The following is a 22,039-nucleotide window of genomic DNA, read 5'->3' as shown; positions in this document are numbered from 1 at the left end:
CAGTTATTCCTGTCACGCCTGTCCCACACTCTGACAGTGATACTGAGCTGTCTCACATGGACTTTCTGAAGCTGATCCTTCTCTGTCAAACACAAAACAATGCCTACCAATTATTGATCACTTGTCAAACACAACACTGAGTGCGTTATCCAGAGGGCTTATCCCCACAGCAACTCAGGATGCTGGTACTGCTGCCTGCACTTGTCACCTGTGAGACACAGGAAATGATTTGTCAAAGTGGTGCTTCCCCTCTCCCGTACAGTAGGTGAGCTGGTTCTGAACCCAGGTTAGAATGCCCTCTGAGCCATGGCCAACACCAGAGTCTAGTTACCGATGAGATCTGTTTCCTTACTGATGGTCAAGACCAATAAGGATGTTGATCTTATTGGTTTGCACTAAAAACATTAAAAGTCTGTATTATAGTTGTGTGTGTGTGTGTGTGTGTGTGTGCATGCTCGCATGCACGTGTGCGTGTATTAGGACAACCTGTGGGGAAAAGTTCTCTTCTTCCACCATGAGTCCCCAAGATTGAAGTCAGGCCACCAGGTTTGCTGACCTTTATCTGTCAAGCCATTTCTCTGGATGATTTTTTTTTTTTAAGTTTAGGTTTATGATTCTTTTTTTTAAGTTTTTTTTTTTAATTTATTTTATGTATATGAGAATACTGTTGCTGTATTCAGACACACCAGAAGAGGGCATCGGATCCCATTATCGATGGTTATGAGCCACCATGTGGTTGCTGGGAATTGAACTCAGAACCTCTGGAAAAGCAGTCAGTGTTCTTAACTGCTGAGCCATCTCTCCAGCCCTCTCTGGATGATTTTACTGTAAAAGTTGTATACAGAATACAATACATTTATTGCTCTAAATGAACAAATAGTAACACTTTGCCATAAATTGAGAGAAAAAAAAAAAAAAACCTGCCAGGTGGTGGTGGCGCACACCTTTTATTCCAGTACTTGGTGAGGCAGAGGCAGGTGGATCTCTGAGTTTGAGGCCAGCCTGATCTACAGAGTGAATTCTAGGACAGAGTCACACAGAGAAACCCTGTCATGAAAAAGGAGAGAGAGAGAGAGAGAGAGAGAGAGAGAGAGAGAGAGAGAGAGAGAGAGAGAGAAACAGAGAGAAGAGAGAGAGAGAGAGAGAGAGAGAAACAGAGAGAAAGAGACAGAGAGAGACAGAGACAGTGAACATTGGAAGACAATAAGCCAGGAGCGGGTGACACCCACACCTTTAACCCCAGCACTGAGGAAGCAGAGGCAGGTGGATTTCTGTGCCTTTGAAGCTGGCCTTGTCTACATAAGCTCCAGGACAGCCAGAACTACATAGTGAGAAGGCTCTCAAAAATAGGACAAAATAAAATACGAATAAACAAATAAACAAAAAAACAAAAAATAAAAACTAAAACATTAGCAGCAAAGCCATTCGCCTCTCTTCCGCAGTGCTATTCCATTCCTGGGACTGGCTGGTAGGAGCTCGGAGACAGCCTCACCATGTGGGTGAGCACTCTCTGCATACTTGCACATCCACAAATAATGCATATTTTGTCTTGCAAATCAGCATCCTGTGGCAGTAGGAAGGCGGCACAGCCTACTCACTGAGCTCAGCCCTCACGCTCCCGTCTCAGGCCATGCTGATGTATTTAATCAGATTTTCTAGTTGTAAGCGCTGGGCAGGGTTCCACAACCGTCTCTTTTCATCCCTCTTCTAAAGGCCTTCTATTTTATTTAGTTTTTTGATATGACAAACAGCGCAGCAATGGATGGCCTTGTTCGTGGCCTGGTCATGTGGGTGTGGCTCTCTCCATGGTGAGCGTTCAGAAAGGAGGCTTATTGTTTTATGCACAGCATTTTCCTTGAAAATAAACTAAGAGGACAGTGTCTGATGGGAGACAATGATTTTCTCCTAAAGAACAAGTGTCAGTTAGGTCGCGTTGTTGAGGTGACTGCAAGCGAATACCAGGAAACATGACAGCAGCAAAGTTACAGTCACGAAGTAGAAAAAAAAAATCATAGTTGGGGTCAACTCAACATGAGGAGCTGTGCTAAAGAGTCAGAGCACTAGGAAGGTTGAGAGCCATTGGTCTATCGGGACGCGGCATCAGCCTCTTTGTGGACCAGACAGTGACCAGCTTGGTTCTGTCTGGCCAGACTCAAGGCAGGGCATCTGTGGGTGTCTTAGTTAGGGTTTCTATTCCTGCACAAACATCATGACCAAGAAGCAAGTTGGGGAGGAAAGGGTTTATTCGGCTTACACTTCCATGCTGCTGTTCATCACCAAAGGAAGTCAGGACTGGAACTCAGACAGGTCAGGAAGTAGGAGCTGATGCAGAGGCCATGGAGGGATGTTCTTTACTGGCTTGCCTCCCCTGGCTTGCTCAGCCTACTCTCTTATAGAACCCAAGACTACCAGCCCAGGGATGGTCCCACCCACAAGGGGCCTTTCCCCCTTGATCACTAATTGAGAAAATGCCTTACAGTTGGATCTCATGGAGGCATTTCCTCAACTGAAGCTCCTTTCTCTGTGATAACTCCAGCTGTGTCAAGTTGACACAAAAATAGCCAGTACAGTGGGTAAGCTGGAAACAAATAAAAGAAATGCAGGAATTACACTGTGTCCAGAAATAGTGGGGGAGGTGGGAGGGTTATGCTTGCATTGCTCTCTGGAGACAGGATTTAGCTTGGTTTTCACCTACAATGACCCCTGGGGTGGGGAATGACACTTTAACCAGGGGCTGCGCCTAGGGTCAGAAGGATCAGTGGGTTTAAGAAGTATTGCAACAGTTCCTTTGAGTCAGCAGAAGCTATTGGAGAAGAGAGAGGGTTGAGGTGGCTTTGGTCACAGTGAACTTCTTTTCTTTCTTTCTTCCTTTCTTTCTTTTTTTTTTTTTTTAGCTAGGTTCTCACTATGTTGCTCTGTCTGTCCTAGAATTCACTATGTAGAGCAAGCTGGCCTCAAAGTCACAGAGATCTGCCTCTGTCTCCCCAGTGCTGGCATTAAAGGCATGTGTCACCATATCAGGTGGCATAGTGGCCACAGCTTGGGCTTTGGAGCCAGAAGCCATCCCTGACACTTTGAGTAAGACCTACCATTGATGAGCATATTGTCATGAGCTGAGCACTCTCCTAAGCACTTCATCTGTGTGTGGTCAACACAGTGGTGATTCCAAAGATGCCCACATAATCTCTAGAGCCCATGACTATGTCAGAGTACATGACAAAGGGGAGTTGGGGTTGTACGTGGAATGAAGGCTACTAACTAGCCGACTTCAACATGTGAGGTTCCCTGGGGTCTATCCAGTACCACTGGAAAGGGCTTTGCCATATGCAGGAGAAGAATCAGAGACAGGAGGGGTCAGAAGATGCTGCATTGCTGGCTCAGCCAAAGACAGGGCCAAAAGCCAAGGAATAACAGCGCTTTCTGGGTGCCATGAAAGGCAGGGGAAACATTCTCCCTAGAGCCCCAGGAGAGAGAGTAACTGATCCTGTTCACGCCATGATCAGAGCCTAGTGAACTCCATCTTATACTTCTGATCCCCAGAACCATGATGAATTTGTGTGAGCTTAGGTGCTTTGAAACAGTTGCAACATCAGTTGGAACCTCACAGGATGAGTCCTGTCCTCTGGTCCTCACCACCACTGCCCTTCTGAGAAGCGGCGACACTTGCCCTTTCGCAGCTGAGTGATCCCAGTCACACCCCAGAGGCTCCCCACCCATGCCTGGGACTGAGTCCAGAGCCGTGTGACATAAGTCATCCGTTTCAGCCTCTAGCCAGGCCGAGGTCCAGTGAAGAGACACTTGGGTTGTAAGATTTAGCAAACATAAATGGACAATGGCTGGCTGAAAGGGAAAAAAAAACCTAACTTATTAAGATAAGTGTATCTGTGTACAAGATATTAAAATAAAAATTAATGCAATGAACACTAATCGAAACGTTAAACACGAGGCAAGGACCAACTTCAACAGCTATCAGAGCAAGGTACATTTATCTCAAGTTCATAGACTCCTGTCATGAATTACAGTGAAAAACTAGAATGACCCGGGAGCACAGAGCATCGCGAGAGCTCACTCAGTGACCACATCACTTCTGTAATGGCCTGGCGGGCGGCTGAGAGGCTCAGGACCCAGCCTCCGGTTCTGAGGTCTCCCTTGGAGCTGAGTCGATTCGCCCTGACTGAACAAGCCACTCAGTGTTTCACGGTCTGAGGTCACTTGCAGAGTCAGGCTGGCTTTGTCTCATCCCCAGACTCACTTGTGCCTTTTCTTCTTCTTACAAATGGGTTTTTCCTTACAAATGGTTTTAGTCCTAACACATCTCCCTCTGTCGTTCTGGCCAGGTTGTTCACCTTCAGTGAGTTCCATCTCCTGAAAACCTTACTCATGTGGGTTTACCTACAGATGAACTGCAAGGTTCAGATGATCCCAATCCACGAGACCATTTTGGCATTTTTTAACAGGTAATGAACCTCAATTTTGATATATAAAGTGGACATTTGAATTATTTTAATTAACTAACTACTGCACGGGTGTGCATGCCACCAAATGCACCCAGAGGTCGGAGGAGTCAGTCCTCTCCTTCCACACTGTGAATCCCTGAGCTCAAACGTGGGTTGTCAGGTTTGGTGGCAAGTGTCTTTGTGCACTGAACCATCCCTGTAGCTATTTATTTTGCTTAAAATAGGAAAATAAAATAGAGGAAAACAATGTCAGCAATATAATTTTCATTAGCATCATCTGAAGAGCATAGGGTGACTGTGACTATAGAATACTCAAACCACTCAGAAGAGTGGATAGCACGCCACTCTTATATATATAAGGTATATATATATATGTTATATAAGGTAACTGACTGCATGCTTCCCGGAACTGGTGTGCCCAGTAACAGCCACAGTGCAGAAGGTAATAACCCTTTGTTCAGGAAAAATTGCTGTCCTACACTGACCTTAAAACATCAGGCCAGATGTTTCATTTAAAATTCTAGGTTTTCTGGAAAAAAATGGAAAGCTTTTGGATGTGCAAGATTCTTAGCATGAGTCCAGTTTCTTATACTCTCTAAACTTAAATGATCTAAATTCAATGTACCTCAACATTCAAAGAAGAAGAAGAATTAGATTGATAATACTTTAAGTATGCCTTACCGAGCTCTCTTGAGAATGCTCTCTATTCATTACCCCTGATTATCTGCACAATATTGAAGGTCTCCTGTTCGTTTTAATCTCTCTCTGTGTCTCTCTCTGTGCGTGTGTGTCAGTGTGTGTGTGCGCATGTATAAGTAGTGTATGTGGGATGTATAGTGTGTGTGACAGATATGTGTATGTGCATGGTGTGCTGTGTATGTGCCTGCGCAGATTTGTGCCTGAGTGCAGGGATATGCGAGCCACAGCACACACGCAAAGGCCAGCCTTGGCCTTTGGTCTGCACTTTCTTCCTTGTTTGAGACTCAGTCTCTTGCTTGCTGTTAGGAGCAACATGTTAGCTGGACTTCAGGCTTCTGGAGACTCTTCTGTCTCTGCCTCCTGTCTCCTCTCAGGAGCACTGGGTCACAGACACATATGCTACTACTGTGCCTGGCTTCTCCTGTGTTCCAAGGATCCAACCTCAGGCCCTCGAGCTTACATGATGAGCCCTTTACCCACTAAAGGCCTATTCTGGTTCAGTTGTAATGGTTCTGATACATGGTTGACTGGCTCTGTTACCTTTGGGCCTGTGTAGACACAGAATACCATGGCTGCTCATTTTGTGGTGACCAGGAAACAAAAGGAAAGAAAGGATTAGGGTCCTAATATCCCTTCCTATAGCACATATTAGAGACCTCATTTCCTCCCACTAAGCCCAAAACTGAAGGCTTATCCATACCTAGTGACCAAGTTTAATACCTGTACTTAGTAGGGGGAATATTCAAGAGCAAACCATAATAATTCTATATTAAATGTAAAATCACCTCCATATCATCCAAGACGGTGGACGAATGTGGTGACCCTGTGGTGACCCTGTAGCCAAAGACTATCCCAAGTGGCTGTAAAGGCTCTGCCCTAGTAAGGAAGCCCTGGGTAGCCTTGCTTTCAATTCTGGTCCAAGTTCTCATAGGAGCAGGAATTCGGGCCCCTTAGCTTGAGGAGGCATGTTCTCTGCACATAAGGACTTAGCAGATAAGTACATCTTCACATAGCAATGGGCAAACTGACCTGTTTCAGCCAAGTTGCATCTGTATTGTTTTGAGACATTTCATCCGTTCCCGGAACATCTGTGCTCAGTGTTAACTACAAAGCCTGTTTTTTTCTTGTCTCATTATTTGGGGAAAGCTTTATCTGGTGGCAGAATTGTGTGCACTGTGCTTCGTTTCTACATAATTTGCTTTGAACCCAAATGTTTTAGCTCCACGCCCTCCCTCTTTTAATATCCCAGAGACACTCTCCAGTGAGTCATGCACACCAGGAAAAATTGCTGCTTGGCTGCAGGTCAGCTCCTGCCTTAGCACAGGGAGATAGGCAGGGAGTTATCATGTGACTTATCATAGCTGTGGTTGGCGTGCTAGCAGGGAGTTGATGTGTGGAGCCCTCCACCATAGCTGGGTTTCGTGGAGCCTGCTTGGCCCATGAGTCTTCTTTCACCTCACTGGTCCAGCCTAAACAGTGATGACAGCATCCTCTTCTGGGGCAGTGCACATACTGATGAAATCATTTAAATGACTATCTTAAGCCATCTTGCTAAGAAGAGATGAATTGGACACTGAGGACCTGGGGATCTCCAAGGCGAGACCGTCAGAATGTGGCAGCCATGGAACAGGCTGCATAAATGCTAGAGAGCAAGGGGTTGCAGCCTTCCACGGAGGACGCAGAGCCACAGCTGTGGGAGTCTGACTGGCAGGGCATCCTAATGGAGCCTAAGAATAATAACCATGTACAGCGGTCACATAGCTCACTCTTCACCTGTTCAGGCCTCATTCTAAGAAAGGCCGGCAGCAAATGTAGGTATTTATGTCTAAGCTCCATTTTCTTTCTCTCATGGACTTGTACAAAATGTTTCACTCACTCGCCAAGGTCTTCCAAACATGCACTATGTGCCTGGTCCACCGATGGTTGGTTTCCTGATTCAGCCAGTTGTCTTTGAAACATCGTCAATTGTTGTTTTTATTGAGAAGTACACCGGTGCAGGAAGGGAGCCTGTGCTCCCACATAAGCACACATGTGAACACACACACACACACACACACACACACAGCAACACACATGCTTATACATTCACCTGCACATGAGCATGCAGGACAGACAGACAGACAGACCCACACACCTTGGCACCTTACAGCGGTATCTTCCTAGTGATTATTTTAGAAAAGTAAACAGGCCGTCCAGAAATTAATCTTAAAGTCTCCTTACAGGAAAGAATCTGTAAACAAAGCCGGGGCTTTTCTACACTGGGGGAGGAAAAGTTCCCGTTCTGTGCTACTTACTGAAGAGTTTGGGAAAGCTGCTACAAGCTGAGAATTGCTTCTCTGCTGCTGTGATATAAAAACAAACAAAAGAAAAAAAAAAAAAAAGCCACCGACAGAAAGACCTTGGAGAGGGAAAGGCTGGTTTTAGCTTACAGACCATCAGAGAAGAAAGCCACTCAGAGACGATGGAAGAGGGCCACTTCCTAGCTTGCCCTGCCTGCTTTCTTATACTGTCCAGGACCACAGACCCAGAGGTGCCACTGCTCACACTGTCCTGGGTGTTCCCACATCAACTGTGAATCAAGAAAACGCCCCACAGATGGTCCTACAGGCCAGTCTATGGATGCAACGCTTCAGGGTGCATCTAGGTTCTATCAAGTTGACAAAAACTAACCAAACAGCCGGTTAACTAGGAAGGACCCATTAACTCAGGAAGGACCAAACCAGCAAACTTCAAAGTCCTCTTAAAGGTATGTGCTGAGTGGTAGCACATACCTTTAATCTCAGTACTCAGGAGGCAGAGGCAGGTGGATCTCTGTGACTTCAAGGCCACCCTGATCTACATAGTGAGTTCTAGAACAGCTAAGGCTACACAGAGAAACTCTGTCTTAACAAAACAAAACAAAACAAAACAAAACAAAACAAAACAAAACATTTATCTAGTCTATCTGTCTGTCTGTCTGTCTATATCTCTGTCTATCTACCTACCTATATATCGGTGTTTTATCTGCATGTATGTAAGTGTACTACATACATGCAGTGCCCACAGAAGAGGGCATGAGATCCCCAAGGACTGGAGTTTAAAAAGGACATTGTGAGCTATCATGTGGGTGCTGAGAATCAAATCCATGTCCTAGGGAACAGAACCCAGGGCCCTTAACTACTGAGACATCTCTCCAGCCCTAGAGTGTTTTTATAAAGTAAACTGTAGAATATATATGTCAAAGAGCACAGAGACCTTAAGAGGCTTTTCACATATGAATACTGCTGTGCACAGACCCAGCATGAAATATGAAACTGTTCTGTCTTAGAACTGTTCCTCGGACCCTGTGCTGGGGGGTGGGGGTGGGGGTGGGAGTGGCATATTCTGGGGCAAAGGTTTTCCTGCATCCAGCTCCCACGCTCCCTGCCTGACCCATATCTCCTTTGGCTTTGACTGGAGCTTCTGCCTTAGTTTCTGCATAGCTCTCTGGAGCCTCAGTTTTCCTTCCTCTTGGTTCCCCTTCCAGTATTGTGGGTCTGAGTCGTTTCCAGCTCTTTACTCCTCCAAGTACCTTCTTGGCTTTCAGAATATGCTGAAGCAGCAAGGTGCCTTACAATATCCTAGAGAAATGGAAGAGGGCGCACGAGGAGCCTGGACATAGGAGGTACTTTGAAAGGACAGCTGTGGCCTGTCATCAGGCAAGATTTGAATGACTGCTTCTTGCCCTGTTTCCCCTTTTGGGCATTTGTCAAGAGCTGCCTTCACTGTTAGAAAGCTACCAGATTGGGTCTTGCTGTGTGGCTGATAGGTTTGGCTTGACAGAAGAATCTGGCGACAGCAGACAGAGCACATGGACACAGAGGTACTCACACAAACCCACCATGTAGCCGGACCTGCACCCCTGGCATCCCACTGCGCACATCGCGGGTGGATGGAGAGATGGAAGGGTGACAGGAACCAGGTCATGCCGCTCAATCCACCCAACACATTGTAAGACAAAGTGCCAAGGCCTGCACAAGGCCTTGTGGGAACAAGAGGCAAGCAGAACAGACATAAATCCCATTCTTGCTAGAGCTCCGATGGGAGAGGCGTAGAGAAACCATAGGTAAGGTGCAGGCCCTTGATATGCATCTCACCTACTGACACGACATCACATCTTATTACATCTGCCATTCACTCCACAAAGGTTTTGGACCAGAAACCTAACCACAGTGCCTAGAGGTGACAGACACACTCATGACCCAGATGTGAGTTGAGGAGAGCAGTCCATGAAGCCCTTGGCAGGAGGAACTGAGCAGCAGCAGCAGCAGCACAGTTGGACCCTGTGGAGCTGTGCTGTTTATCCCATGTTGGGGTTTGGAACAAGAGGCCATTTCCTGCCTCTTTGATCCCATAAGCTGTCTAGGTCTTCCATACCGAATTTCGATCAAAAAACCATATTCTCTCCTCCTGGTAAGCTCTTGCCCCCAAATGTTTGTTGTTTTTTTTTCCCCCAAACTGCACCCTGTCATTTAATTTATAGATTCAAACACTTCTCAAAGAAGCAAAATAATTTTTAAACCTTAGATCTTTTTTTTTTAACACTGTGGCCAAATGTACGCTACATACAACTTGCCGATGTTTTGTCCACACCTGAGTGGTTTTATGAATGCTCACATCATGCAGTCATGCATCCATCTTCAGAACGCTCTTGCCTTCACAAGCTGAAGCTTGAGATCCACCAGCCCAAGCCATGTCCTTCCTCGCCTCAGTTCTCTATAGACTTGGCTGACCTAGTTCCTGAAGGGGTAGAAAGCTGGCTATTTGCCCTTGGTGTCTGCCTTGGATCACGCTGTCTGTTCTGCTATGGTTTGAATCTGAAATGGCCCCACAGATTCGTGTTTTAAATACTTGGTCCCCAGTTTGTGGTCTGTGTGTGCACATGTGTGAGTCAGGGGGGCATGCGAGTACTGAGCCTAGTGTCACACAGATGCTTGGCACGCCCAGTGTCACACAGATGCTTAGCACACACGGGGACACTGTGCAGTTACCCGGATCCTTTTATTATTTTTTTAATCGGTCTCACAAAGTTCTCCAGCTTGGCCTTGAACTCACTCTCTAGTCCACGTATGATTTGCTATCCTCCTGCCTCAATCTCAAGAAGCCTAGGTTATATAGGCCTGTGGCTCCAGGCTTGTTTTCTATGGTGCTCGTCTGAAGGCTATAGAGCCTTTAAAAGCTGGGTCCTGACTGGTAGAAGTACCTGGCCTTCAAAAGTCATGCCTGGCCGTGGTCCCATTCTGTGTTCCTGGCTTCCTGGTCCGCCAAGTTATGAGGTTGGTTATGAAGAGTGGTTCCTTCGCCATGCCTTCTCTTCTATGAGGGACTGAAGCCCCTCTGAAGCCGTGAGAAGAAAAAAACTTTTTCAAAACAAAAGCCACCTGTCTCTCCTTTCAGATGCTTTCTGCCAGGTGTTTTGTCATGGCAACAAACAAACAAAATGTAACTAATCCTACCAGGTGTAACATCGTCAGATCCCTCCAGGTCTGTACCTCGTGCTGCTCAGATTTGAAAAGCGGGGACCACAGAGCTCTGAGTCTCAGGCTTACTCATTGGGAAGGGAAACCAACTCCGGCAGATAATGGGAAGAAGTGAGAAAACTGTGGCTGCCCTGAGCTTTAAGATTAAGGTCTGCCCTGCGACCTCAGATGGGGATTTACCCGGAGCAAGTTTGCCAGCATCACATCTCAGGAGGTCTAGGGGATGGGGTCAGGGGCGGGGGCGGGATAGATAGATAGACAGACAGACAGACAGACAGATGAATAGATAGATAGATAGATAGATAGATAGATAGATAGATAGATAGATAGATATAGATAAGGCAAAAAGAAAAACAGAATATGGGCTGGTGAGATGGCTCAGTGGGTAAGAGCACCCGACTGCTCTTCTGAAGGTCCAGAGTTCAAATCCCAGCAACCACATGGTGGCTCACAACCACCTGAAATGAGATCTGATGCCCAATTCTGGTGTGTCTGAAGACAGCTACAGTATACTTACATATAATAAATAAATTTAAAAAAAAAAAAACAGAACATTCTAAAATGTGCCCTTGGATGCTTTAAGGAACCTCCTCAAGCAGCTGAATGCGTTTCCAGAGTCTTGGAAAAGTATCCCTCATTGACCACCACGTGAAGAATGACTCTGATAAAAGAGTATGTCAGGGGTGGCAGGCGTATGTCTCCATGATTTTTCCCTGGAGAATCTGACCACCTCTACCCATCCCTGACCTTCGGTTTGTGTTGCCATTAATCAGCATTTAACATTGCCACAGGCCATCACAAAGCTGGTGGTCAAACCAGGGACCCATACTTGGCTCTTAGGTTCTTCCCAATTCTACCAGCAGTGCTTTGAAAGGCTTGGTTCTTTCGGCAAAGGAGACATCTGTACAGGAGTCAGATGTTCAAGTCAGGGGTTCAAGTCCTAGCCAAGGCTCAGATTTCTGTAAAATGGAGCTAACAGAACTTAACTTGTCTGTCCCATAGATTTGTGAAACTCAAAGAAGAAAATGTAGTTTGAAGCCCTCTGTGCATGGCACATGTTGCTATCAGTCATTCACTATGTATGCTCTAGGCACCAACCGAGTGCACAGCTCAGAGGTAGAGGGGAAGACAACCACACATCTCTTTGTATCATCTAAGCTGACCTGGATTTCACAAGCCTGCCTCTAGCCTTGCTGGGGAAACCACCGGTCTCTTAAGTCACAGCTTTCAGTAGCTCATTCATTCCAGAGAGGCATTTTCTGAAGGCTTCCTTTTCTTATCTTCCAAGCTTTCCCAAGAAGTGCTGCTTCCTAGAACAGGATCCAGGACAGAACTGGATGCCACTCTTCCTTTGCCTGCGTCTGCACGGCATCACCAGTGGTAAGTGTCACTACTCACGTGACTGCACGCGTGGGAAGGCTGCTTGGAATGAACCCCCAGCAGGTGCTACCTCAGAGATTCCCCAGAAGCCCCAGCTCAGGTTGCCACAGGAATGTTTCTTGAGATTGTCACGCCTAAGAAGTGTGACTTTGGTCTCAGTAACCCCATCTGTAAAATGGAAGATAATCAGAATGTCCACTGATAGCATGCTGGGTACATAGTTTGCTTTGTGTTGGAATAAACATCGTGGCCAAAAGCAAGTTGGGGAGGAAAGGCACATTTAGCTTACACGTCCAGGTAATCGTCTGTTAGGGAGGGGAGTCAGGGCAGGAACTCAAGGGGAAGCAGAGGAAAAAACCATGAGAAAAGCTGCTTGCTGGCTTATTCCCAGGTAGCTTGCTTGCTTTCCTTGGTTTTTGTTGTTGTTGTTGTTGTTTTTAAAGATTTATTTTATTTATATGAGTACACTGTAGCTGTTTCCAGACACACCAGAAGAGGGCATCTGACCCTTTTACAGAGAGTTGTGAACCACCATGTGGTTGCTGAGACTTGAACTCAGGACCTTTAGAAGAGCAGTTAGTGCTCTTAACCACTGAGCCATCTCTCCAGCCCCGCCTTTTTTCTTTAAATATTTTTATTGTATGTGAGTACACTGTAGCTGTCTTCAGACACCCCAGAAGAGGGCATCAGATGTCATTACAGATGGTTGTGAGCCACCATGTGGTTGCTGAAGAGCAGACAGTGCTCTTAACCACTGAGCCATCTCTCCAGTCCCCCAGAGGGGGACTCCTTATGTGGCCCAAGTCCACCTACCAAGCGATGACACCACCCACAATGGGCTGGGCCTTCTTACCTCAATTAGCAATCAAAGATATGCCCCACAGACATGTCCACATGTCAATTGCTGGAGGCAAGTCTTCAGTTTGAGGGTCCCTTTTTTCCAGATATGTCAAGTTTACAGCCAAGGCTGGCTTCACACTTGTGATGATTCCTATTTTAGCCTCTCATGAGAGTACTGAGATTACAAGCCTTTTTAAGGCTTTCCATTCTCATCGCTTTCATTTTCCTTGGGACAGGGTATCATATACCCCAGGCTAGTCTCAAACTCTGTATGTATCCAAGGATGACTTTGAACCTTTGATCCTGCTGCCTCCATGTCCCAAGTACCAGGATTGCAGATGTTTCCCTCCCTCCGTTTATGGGGTGCTGGGGTTCTGCTCCTACTGAGTGATGGATGCTAGGCAAGCATTCTACCACCCGAGTGGTATAATACACTCATACCCCAAGGCTGTTTTCTTGCCATCAGACTGAGTCACCTGCTGCAGCACGGGATTAGCTTCTGGGTCCCTTGTTTGGCAGTTCAGGAGAGAAATTGGCTCTCTCTTGAAGCATTTCAGCTGCTGGAACCTTTTGTCCCAGCAGTTGAAGTGTGTTGAGTTCTTCTTTCGAGAAGGAAATATGGGTTTCCTGGATTCTGCCTCGAGGATCCAGCTTATTCACCAACCAGACCCCAGCTCTTTAGAAATCTTTAGTGACTTCTGCTCAAACGTTGCTGCCTATTTTGCAATGCACAGCTCGGCCCGGCTCTCTCCTTCCCACCCGTCTCTGAGCTTCTCTCTCTTTGGTCTCTTTGGTTTCTGTCATGCTCAGGCTAAGCATATCAACCTCAGCTTTATTTCCTGTCCCCTCCTGAGGTGACTGGGAAGCAAAGTATGAGACCAGAAGAGTTCTCCGTTGTTTGTTGGTTTTATAACTGGCTGAACTGATGTGGTCCAACAGGCTTGGGGGGCAATGTTTTCAGTTTCTGGTTTTTGACAAGCATGGGGCCGGTTTCCTACAAACTAACTCCATGTTGCCTTCGTTGCATACACCAGGGACATGTTTACTTCATTTGAATACGTTTGAAAGGCAATAATATTCAATGAATCCCAAAGCTCCAGGTCTATTCCCTAAGCTAGGTTCTATTGCCTGGCCCTCGTACTCTGGGGGAAGGGAAGACAACTGATTTGAAAAGAGGAGGAAAATATTGACCACATGATCTGGGCGGCCCAGGAGGCCACTCACTGAGATAGATACACATGAAGGGATTTTTGAGAACTATTTCAAAGCCATTCCCAGCTCTGCAGATGTGGTAATAGGAGAGGCTGATGGAGACAGGAAGCTCTGGCCAAGCTACTTCTAGATGCTTCTAGTGACATTGATAACATCATTTTAAGTCCCAACCTTTGGCAGGCAGGATTGCAGCCCAAAGACTGAAATGTTTGGACTGGGTGGGGGTTGGGGAGGTGGCGTGTTTTGTAATTTATGAATATCTTAGGCACTCTGGCAGCGTGTGTTGGGAGAGATAAAAACAGAAGCAGCTCAGTGGACAACTCAAAGAGTTGGAGCTCTTTAACTCCATGGATCCTGAGGACTTGAACCCAGGTCATCAGGCTTGGCAGCAATCACCCTTTTTCACTGAGTCATCTCACTGGCTGGTTTGTTGCTGCTGCTGCTGCTGTTGTTTGTTTTGTTTTATTTTGTTTTGTTTTGCTTTCTAAGACAGAGTTTCTTGTCACCTGGAATGGCCTTGAACTTGCTATGGCTGGCCTCAAATTTCTGATTCTTTTGTCTCCACCTCACAAGTGCTGGGATTATAGCTGTGCGCCACCATGCCTGGTCAGAAACAGATTTAAAAAAAAAAAAAAAAAAGATTTATCACATTAAATTGTATGGGGGTGGGGGATAAAGCTGCCCATGGAAGTCAGAAAAGGATGTCGGGTTCACTGGTTTTGAGCTAGCTGCCTGGTGTAGGTGATGTTCCTACAAGGGCAGTAGGAACAAACACTTAACCACTGAGCCATCTCTCCAGCCCTGCCAGAAGCAGGTTTGACTAGGACCAGTGCACAGCCCGTGTAGCTGCTCCCTTTCGTTTATTCGATAATGTAGGTTGATAATAATGTCAAGAGGATGCAAAAACCTAGGCAGTGTGCGGTGGATTGTTCAAAGGGAGAGGCCCTGCCTGGCCATCGAGTCAACCTTCTGCTTTAATGTCATTTGCTGAGAACCATTTGCAGAGAGGTGTCCCTGCAGGGATCCTGAGGACACGCTTCTCTTAAAGAATATAACCTAAGTGCTATATTTGGGTTTTTTTGCTTGTTTTAATGTGAGGTCTCACTACATAGTCTTGGCTGGCCTGGAGCTCAAAGGAGTAAAGCAGGTTGGTCTCAGACTCACAGATATCCTCCTGCCTCTGCCTCCCAAGTGCTGAGCTTAAACTTTACTAAACTAACTTCAACTTTAGTAAACAGGATATAGCATGAGGAATTTCTTATCAAATTGAAATTTCCCTCCAGTTTGGAGTGATTCACTTATTCCTTTTGAAGTATCTTTGCATAAGTTGTGTGTGTGTATGTGTGTGTGTGTTAGGGTATGCATGTGTATGTATATCCACTTCCACATATATGTAAGCATACAAGCATGTGCATTTGTGTATTTCTGTAGAATTTGACATCAAGTGTCTTCCTCATGATTCTCCATCTTCTGTATTGAGGCAGAGTCTCTCACGGAACTTGGAGCTTGCCAGCTGGGTTCTAGCTAGCCCGCTTGCTCCAGGGATCACCTGTCTCTGCCTCCTTAACCCTACAGGTTTCTGTTCACTTAGACCTCCATTCCTCACACTTGCCTAGCAATACACTGCATGCTGGGCTATCTCCTTGGTCCTCCTTGTTTTTCCTTTAAGAATAAATCTGGGCCGGGCGTGGTGGCGCACGCCTTTAATCCCAGCACTCGGGAGGCAGAGGCAGGCGGATTTCTGAGTTCAAGGCCAGCTTGGTCTACAAAGTGAGTTCCAGGACAGCCAGGGCTACACAGAGAAACTCTGTCTCAAAAAACAAAACAAAACAAAGAATAAATTTGGAAATATATATATACATGCTTCTGTATACAACCATAGTGATTCTTAGGTCTTCCCATTTTATGAATGAACATTCAGAGGAATCTAGCCCTTGCTGTTGGCCTGATGTCTCCCCTTTTTCTTTCTGTAAGTCAGACATTTGAGCTTCTGTTATGAATAAGCCTGTAACCACTTCCTCTTGTGTTTCTCTAAGGCAAGGATCTGGAGGAGTTGAAGCACATTAATTTCTTCCCTGAGTCCTGGCTGGTCCGGGTTACAGCCAACCATTACCACGCAGTGAGTCGGCTTCTCAAGGGAGCAATTAGCAAAATGTGTTGGGTCCTCAGCTTTGCTTTTTCTGGAGATACATTCCTCATTTGAAATCTCTGGGCCTCTGAGGTGAGGGCTTATCTGGAGTCTCTTCCAGGGGAAGGGAAGGAGTACGCTCCCACATGTCCTCTGAGCTGCAAATTTAGCCAGTCTAGATTTCTCCAGTCGTATCTTCCTCCAAACCCAGGCCCTACTCGACATAAATATAAAGTGCTTATTATTGAAACTGTTGAAACTGTATAGAAAAGAAATCCCTTAAGGCTATCACCCGAAGACAACAGCCCCAGTCAACGCTTCTCTGTCTCTGCTGCCTTTCAATAGGGACCACATTTTCATAGAATAGCTTATTTTCTGTCCTTTAACTCTTTGCTTATAGGAGATTCTCCACAATAGAAATGCATTATAACATATGTACTGTTTTGCTCCTGGTACATACTAATAAATGCTGGAACCAAATGACTCCGCCCCCAGCGAGAAATGCACTCATCCCACTGTACACACACTTGGCAGCATACAGCATTTAAATTTCAAATCGCTTTCGTTCATTGAGGAGGAAACAAAGGCACTTCGTCTTTCAGTATGCATCTCCTTTATGACTGGCAAACATGAGTATTTCCCACGTGTCTGCTTTGTGGATTGTCCGTACAAACTGCCCTGCTTCTTGTACATTTCCAATGTCACGTTTTCAGAGATAAAGCAGGGCAGTGTTGGGAGTTCTGGGCACGCATGAGTCACGAGTTAAAATTCAGCCAGCTTCACAAGTCCTCATTGTGATGCTGGAACCAGCCCTCTGAGCACCCTGCTGCCTGCACATGTGAGGGTGACTCCACGGAAGGCCCTTGCTTCTCTAGGGCATAACTCAGAATATCACTCCAAAAGCAGCCAAAGAGATTTACAGTGCGAAAGCTCCCAGCTCCATCTTCCCACCCACTGACCCTGCCTGACCCTTCTTTTCACCCCTGACTGCAGCTCATGCTCCTGAGATCCACACTCCACTTTCCAGTCTTCTCCGTGGAATGTCGTGCAGGGGTCCTGCTCAGTGAATTTGTGACCATGATCATTCCCGTGAAGAGGCTATTGACATTCGTACTTTATTCCCCTGGTCACATTGCCTAGCCATGTTTCCCCTCTCTTCTCTGCGTACTCTGGAAACCCTGGGAATATAAATAGTACTTGGATATAGTAGGTTTGCAGTAAATGTCTGAAGACAGAACCATGGGGGGCTGGGGATCCAGGAGTGAATGGGAAGTGATGGGGGTGCTCCTGTCTACACCTCAGGTAAGCTGTGTGCATTTCCTTTCCAGCTGGAGAACGGGGGCAACATGGTCCACCTGAAAGATCTTTCCACACAGGCCATGCGGTTCGGGCTGCTCTTTAGGCAGGTACTAAGAGCTTGACCCAAGCAAGGGGAAGGAAAGTCCCTTCTATGCTGAGAGAAAGAGCTCTGGGGTGGGTGGGGGCACCTGTGACCACTCTGTCCTCTGGTAGTAGAGCCAACAAAGCCCTAGGAAATGGAGTTCATAAGACAGAAGACTGGAACAGACCAGTCAGCAATCTGATGTGTGTGGTCCAAGTTTTCCCTATAGAGTGACCAACAATAGCACTTTTCCCAGGATGGGAGAGATTTCCTGGGAGTTGAGAGTTTGTTTCCTAAAAGAGGAAAGCATCTGGGGAAACCATGGGCTAGTCTCTCTCTCTCTCTCTCTCTCTCTCTCTCTCTCTCTCTCTCTCTCTCTCTCCTTCTCATCCTGCCCTCACTCTGTTAGTTTCAGTGGATCTCAGTCAAACCCTGGCTGGTCAAGGAGCTCGAGAGTGAGGCATCTCAGTGCTGACTTGGGACAGGGTCTGGTGTTGGTGGTTGTGCCCTGTCTTAGGCTTGCAATAGACATAATTTTTTTAAGTGCTGCTATATGACTTAAAAGTAATTGGGGATCTTTAAGAACTCATGTTGCAGGGACTTGGGACCTATACCTGTCATCTGAGGGATTGATTCAGTACCTGGTTGCAATGACCCACCAAAGTAGCATGGCATGTCCGTCTGATTGAAAATAAAAGTGCACTGTGACATATAGGAGATTTAAGACCATACCTAGCTCATTATTTCTCCCCCAAAGGATCATGCAAAATAATGATTAGAAACGTTGGAAGACATTAGCAGCTGTTTCTGAGCAGTGACAGGTTTTGAGCGAGTCCCTCTGGTTGTCACTAGAGTTAACCTTGCTGCATCCTGTCTTTGGATACTGATGGTATTCACCCGTCCGCGTTGTCAATCTTCTTCCCAATGTAGGAATACACCACTTACTCGGAAAGGATTTCTATATACGGATACTTCTTTGAGATAAAGGGAATCAAACACGACCCTACCTCTTACAGTTTTTCTATGCAGGTAAGAAGGTGCCCCTCTGAAACGGCCCCTCCACCTCCCGCCGACCGAGTCATACGGCATTAGAAGGAACTGAAGAATCATCAGTTCATCATTCACACAGGCTGTGTCATACGTGCTGTTCATAGTCACATATGTGCTGCCATGTGGTTTTCACAAGCAGCTGGGGAATTTGGTACTGGTGGTAGATGAGGCTGTCAGCTCTGAGGGACTTCACTTTCATGTCACGGGGCTCCTTGACAAAGCCAGGGCTCAGTCTGGGTGAACTGGGAGTCATATCATCATCGGTTTGTACGTAGTGGCCGATACTTTGCCCTTGGTCATTCTTTGAGGGAGTGACAGACAGCGCCTACAAGTAGCAGAGGAGAAGAGTCTGTCAAAGTGACCCTGAAGGACAGCGTGTGTGACATCTGAGGAACCAGGCGAGAGAGTGAGGTTTCCTTATATATGAGCCCTAAGGAGAGGATGAAGACAACCATGAAAGGACAGAATTGCAATTAAACTCTCTGAGGAGCTGCCTACGCTCAGCAAGTCTCATGATCTCCTGCCTTTAAGATGAAGACAGTAACCAAGGACAGTGGTGGCTCACGCCTTCAATCCCAGCACTGGGGGAGGAGAGGCAGGTGGATCTCAGAGTTCGAGGCCAGCCTGGTCTACAGAGGGAGTTCCAGGACAGCCAGGGCTCTCTGTTACACACAGATACCCTGTCTTGGGGACCAATCTCAGAGTATTAAATAATTGTGCAAAGGGTTTGCCACAGCTTAAGCATAGAAAGCCTTGTATGTGTTTTATTTCGGTGCATTCTGAGCATGCGCTGTACTGTTGAGCCCTGTTCCCTGCCCAGCACGGCTTATGTTTTAGCAATAAGGAAGGTGACAGCAATGACTGCTGTGGTGAAGGGCTGCTGGAGCCCACTTAGGATTTGCTTAGAGATCTCTCTTCTCTAAGTACCAAGCTCCCCGAGAAACCGTCTCCAACTTGGCCTTTTGGTTTCACCACCAGTCACCATGCCTAGGACCTAGGGGAACTTTTCTTTTTAAAACAGAGTCTTCTCTCATTCAATACATCCCAGCCACAGTTTCCCCTCTCCACACTTCTTCTAGCTCCCCAACTTGCGAACCTAGGGAGAGTTTAAATGGCTCAGGGAATAAGAGGACGGATACATGGATGAATGAGCAAATGATGGAATCCGAATGTTAGTCCCAGTTTGCCCACCACCTTCTCTTCCACAGGAAGGCCCTTCTCTTCCTGGCTCCTCCTTTTTTGGTCACCAGACCCTCAAGGATCTTCCTAACAGGATGGAAGAGATGAATTATGTAATACCAGCACTCAGGAGGCCCTTACGTACACACTGTTGGAGCTTTATCCCAGCAAAGCAATAAGGAAGCTTGATTTGATGGCCAAGCCCTAGTCCGTTGAAAACAGTTTGCATATGGAGAGGTCTTGGACTTCACAGGGTTCCTAGGGTAGCTCTTGGGAAAGTATGCCATTTGGAGAATGGCCTCATGCTATCTGTATAGACTTGAAACAGAAAGGCCATGTGTTGGGAGCCCTTTGCTAGCTCTTGTCACCCTAGTCCTGGGGCTGCATGGGATGGGTCACTGTCTTTGCAGAGAATAAAACATACAGACTTGGAGTGCCCCTCACCCGTCTGCGAGCACAGTACCATTAGCCTGAGGTCGGAGCGCCTGGTGAAGTATGAGATCCAAGCCCAGGCACTGGTGGACGGCAGGTGGCAGGAGTTCAGGACAAACCAAATCATGCAAAAGTTTGGGTTTATCAAGCCAGGCTGCAAAAGCCACGTGAGCATCCCCTTGGCCTCTGGCTTCTCTCTTTCTCCTCTGTTTCCTTTTGGCTCCTTCTTTCCCTCACCACTTTTTGGGCATTCCCATCTTCAAATCACCAGGGATCCATATGAAGATTGTGTTCAGTTTCCTTAGGATTACAATGGTTCCAAATGATGCCAAAGAGATCCCTTCTAAAATGAAAAGCATTAGTTGTGGGTGACTCTAACAAATCAAGTCAGAGGCACCCCAGGCCCATTTTGTAAACGTCAATAGGTATTTGTGTATAGATGCAAGGAGTCATAACACATCAATCCCTCTGAAATCCTTCCCAGGTTATCTGCCTCCTTCTGGCTTACCCAGGAGGACAGAGCCCATCAACCCTAGAGTGGAATCAACATCTAGGTAGACTTAGTACTTGTCCCAAATAGCCTGAGAACCAAAAAAAGGGGGGGGGCTCTTTGGCTGTGGCTTTGAGGTTGGGACTCACCCTGGTACCCTATTGAGAATGGCACTGTACCACAAACCACAGAGTCAGTCTCATTCCTAACCCTGGGGACACATTAGAGTGACCTAGGGCTTTGAGATGCCCCTGTTGGAGATCAGGAGACCTCACAAGTAATGAGATCAAATGCTCCATAGCTGGTGGGGCCTGGGTTTAACGATTATAAAGGCTTCCTGTAGGGGCTTGAATCGGCACAGCCATCCTCTCTGTCGAAGGCTGGGAGAGGCTAGGACCTGGTAGGAAGCCTCGAGGGTTGGAAATGCTTCACCTAGATCAGGTGACAACACAGGTCTAGCCTTTCCATAACTCCCAAAGACTTAAGCACTTTATCTAAACTATGTCTGAAATGTTTATTTATGTTCTCCCTGGGCTACTCTGCTGCAGGCTGGTCTGGGAAGTACCAGCTTATAGAACCCTTTGACAATGCAGCGTTAATCTGAAAGTCTCCTTTCTCCACATTCCTTATTTTTAGGCCTTGAAAATCCAAACCGTGGGCATCCCGATCTACGCCAGCTTTGCCTTCATCTTCCCAGCATCTTGATAGCTTTCATAGGAATCTATGGGATTCCCCTTCCCTGGCCGGCCTGACTCCATAAGAGAAATAAAAATGACATTAAGGAGGGGAGCACTGTGTCCGGCTGCCTGAGCTCGTCAGCTCCCCTGGGTCGTCCGCTCAGGTGTTGGAGTTTAGTGGCAATCTGCTTCCGTTTTTATCTGAAGATAAGATTGGGAAAATTCACATTTAAGTTCAATCGTCTGTTGACAGGCTAATCTTCTTGCAGATGCCTGACCAAGGACCTTAGCAGCTACTAATTGTTTCACACAATGATCTGCAGACCTAAGATATCCCTTCCCCTCTGGTTTAGAAGTTAAGTCACACACTGCACCCTTTCCTAAGAGAGAAGGCTGTACAAAGGGTCACCTTTGTCCACCCCTCCATGATGCTAGTTTTCTTTGAGAACCCAAAGAGTTGGTAGAGTTATAAAGACAGTCAGGTGGGTACGTCCAGCCTAATGTCTGGTGTGGGATGGCACACAGCTGAGGGAGTCTTCCTTCCAACAGAGAATCTCAGGAGGTTAGAAGGGCTGCTAGGACCATGGGAGGTGGGCCTGGGAGAAGAGTCAGCGCC

The 22,039-nt window shown here is 46.6% G+C and overlaps 1 protein-coding gene across 3 annotated transcripts in view; it reads left to right on the top strand.

Moving 5' to 3' along the window:
* Positions 1-21,529, top strand: part of Btbd16 (BTB domain containing 16) — a 49,153-nt gene extending 27,624 nt beyond the window's left edge. For all 3 annotated transcript variants that reach the window (XM_021167862.1, XM_021167861.1, XM_021167860.1), the window contains exons 10-16: positions 4,338-4,457; positions 11,943-12,034; positions 16,123-16,205; positions 17,543-17,620; positions 18,526-18,624; positions 20,235-20,423; positions 21,383-21,529. In XM_021167862.1, the coding sequence (XP_021023521.1) occupies positions 4,338-4,457; positions 11,943-12,034; positions 16,123-16,205; positions 17,543-17,620; positions 18,526-18,624; positions 20,235-20,423; positions 21,383-21,451 (730 nt within the window). In that variant the 3' untranslated portion in view covers positions 21,452-21,529. The remainder of the gene's footprint in view (positions 1-4,337; positions 4,458-11,942; positions 12,035-16,122; positions 16,206-17,542; positions 17,621-18,525; positions 18,625-20,234; positions 20,424-21,382) is intronic.
* The last annotated feature ends 510 nt before the right edge of the window (positions 21,530-22,039 follow it).

The sequence above is a fragment of the Mus caroli genome, unplaced genomic scaffold (assembly GCF_978045245.1).
Source record: "Mus caroli unplaced genomic scaffold, Mus_caroli_1 scaffold_8, whole genome shotgun sequence".
Taxonomy (NCBI): Eukaryota; Metazoa; Chordata; class Mammalia; order Rodentia; family Muridae; genus Mus; species Mus caroli.
Note: the sequence above shows the minus strand (reverse complement) of the source record. Positions and strands in the feature narration are given on the sequence as shown.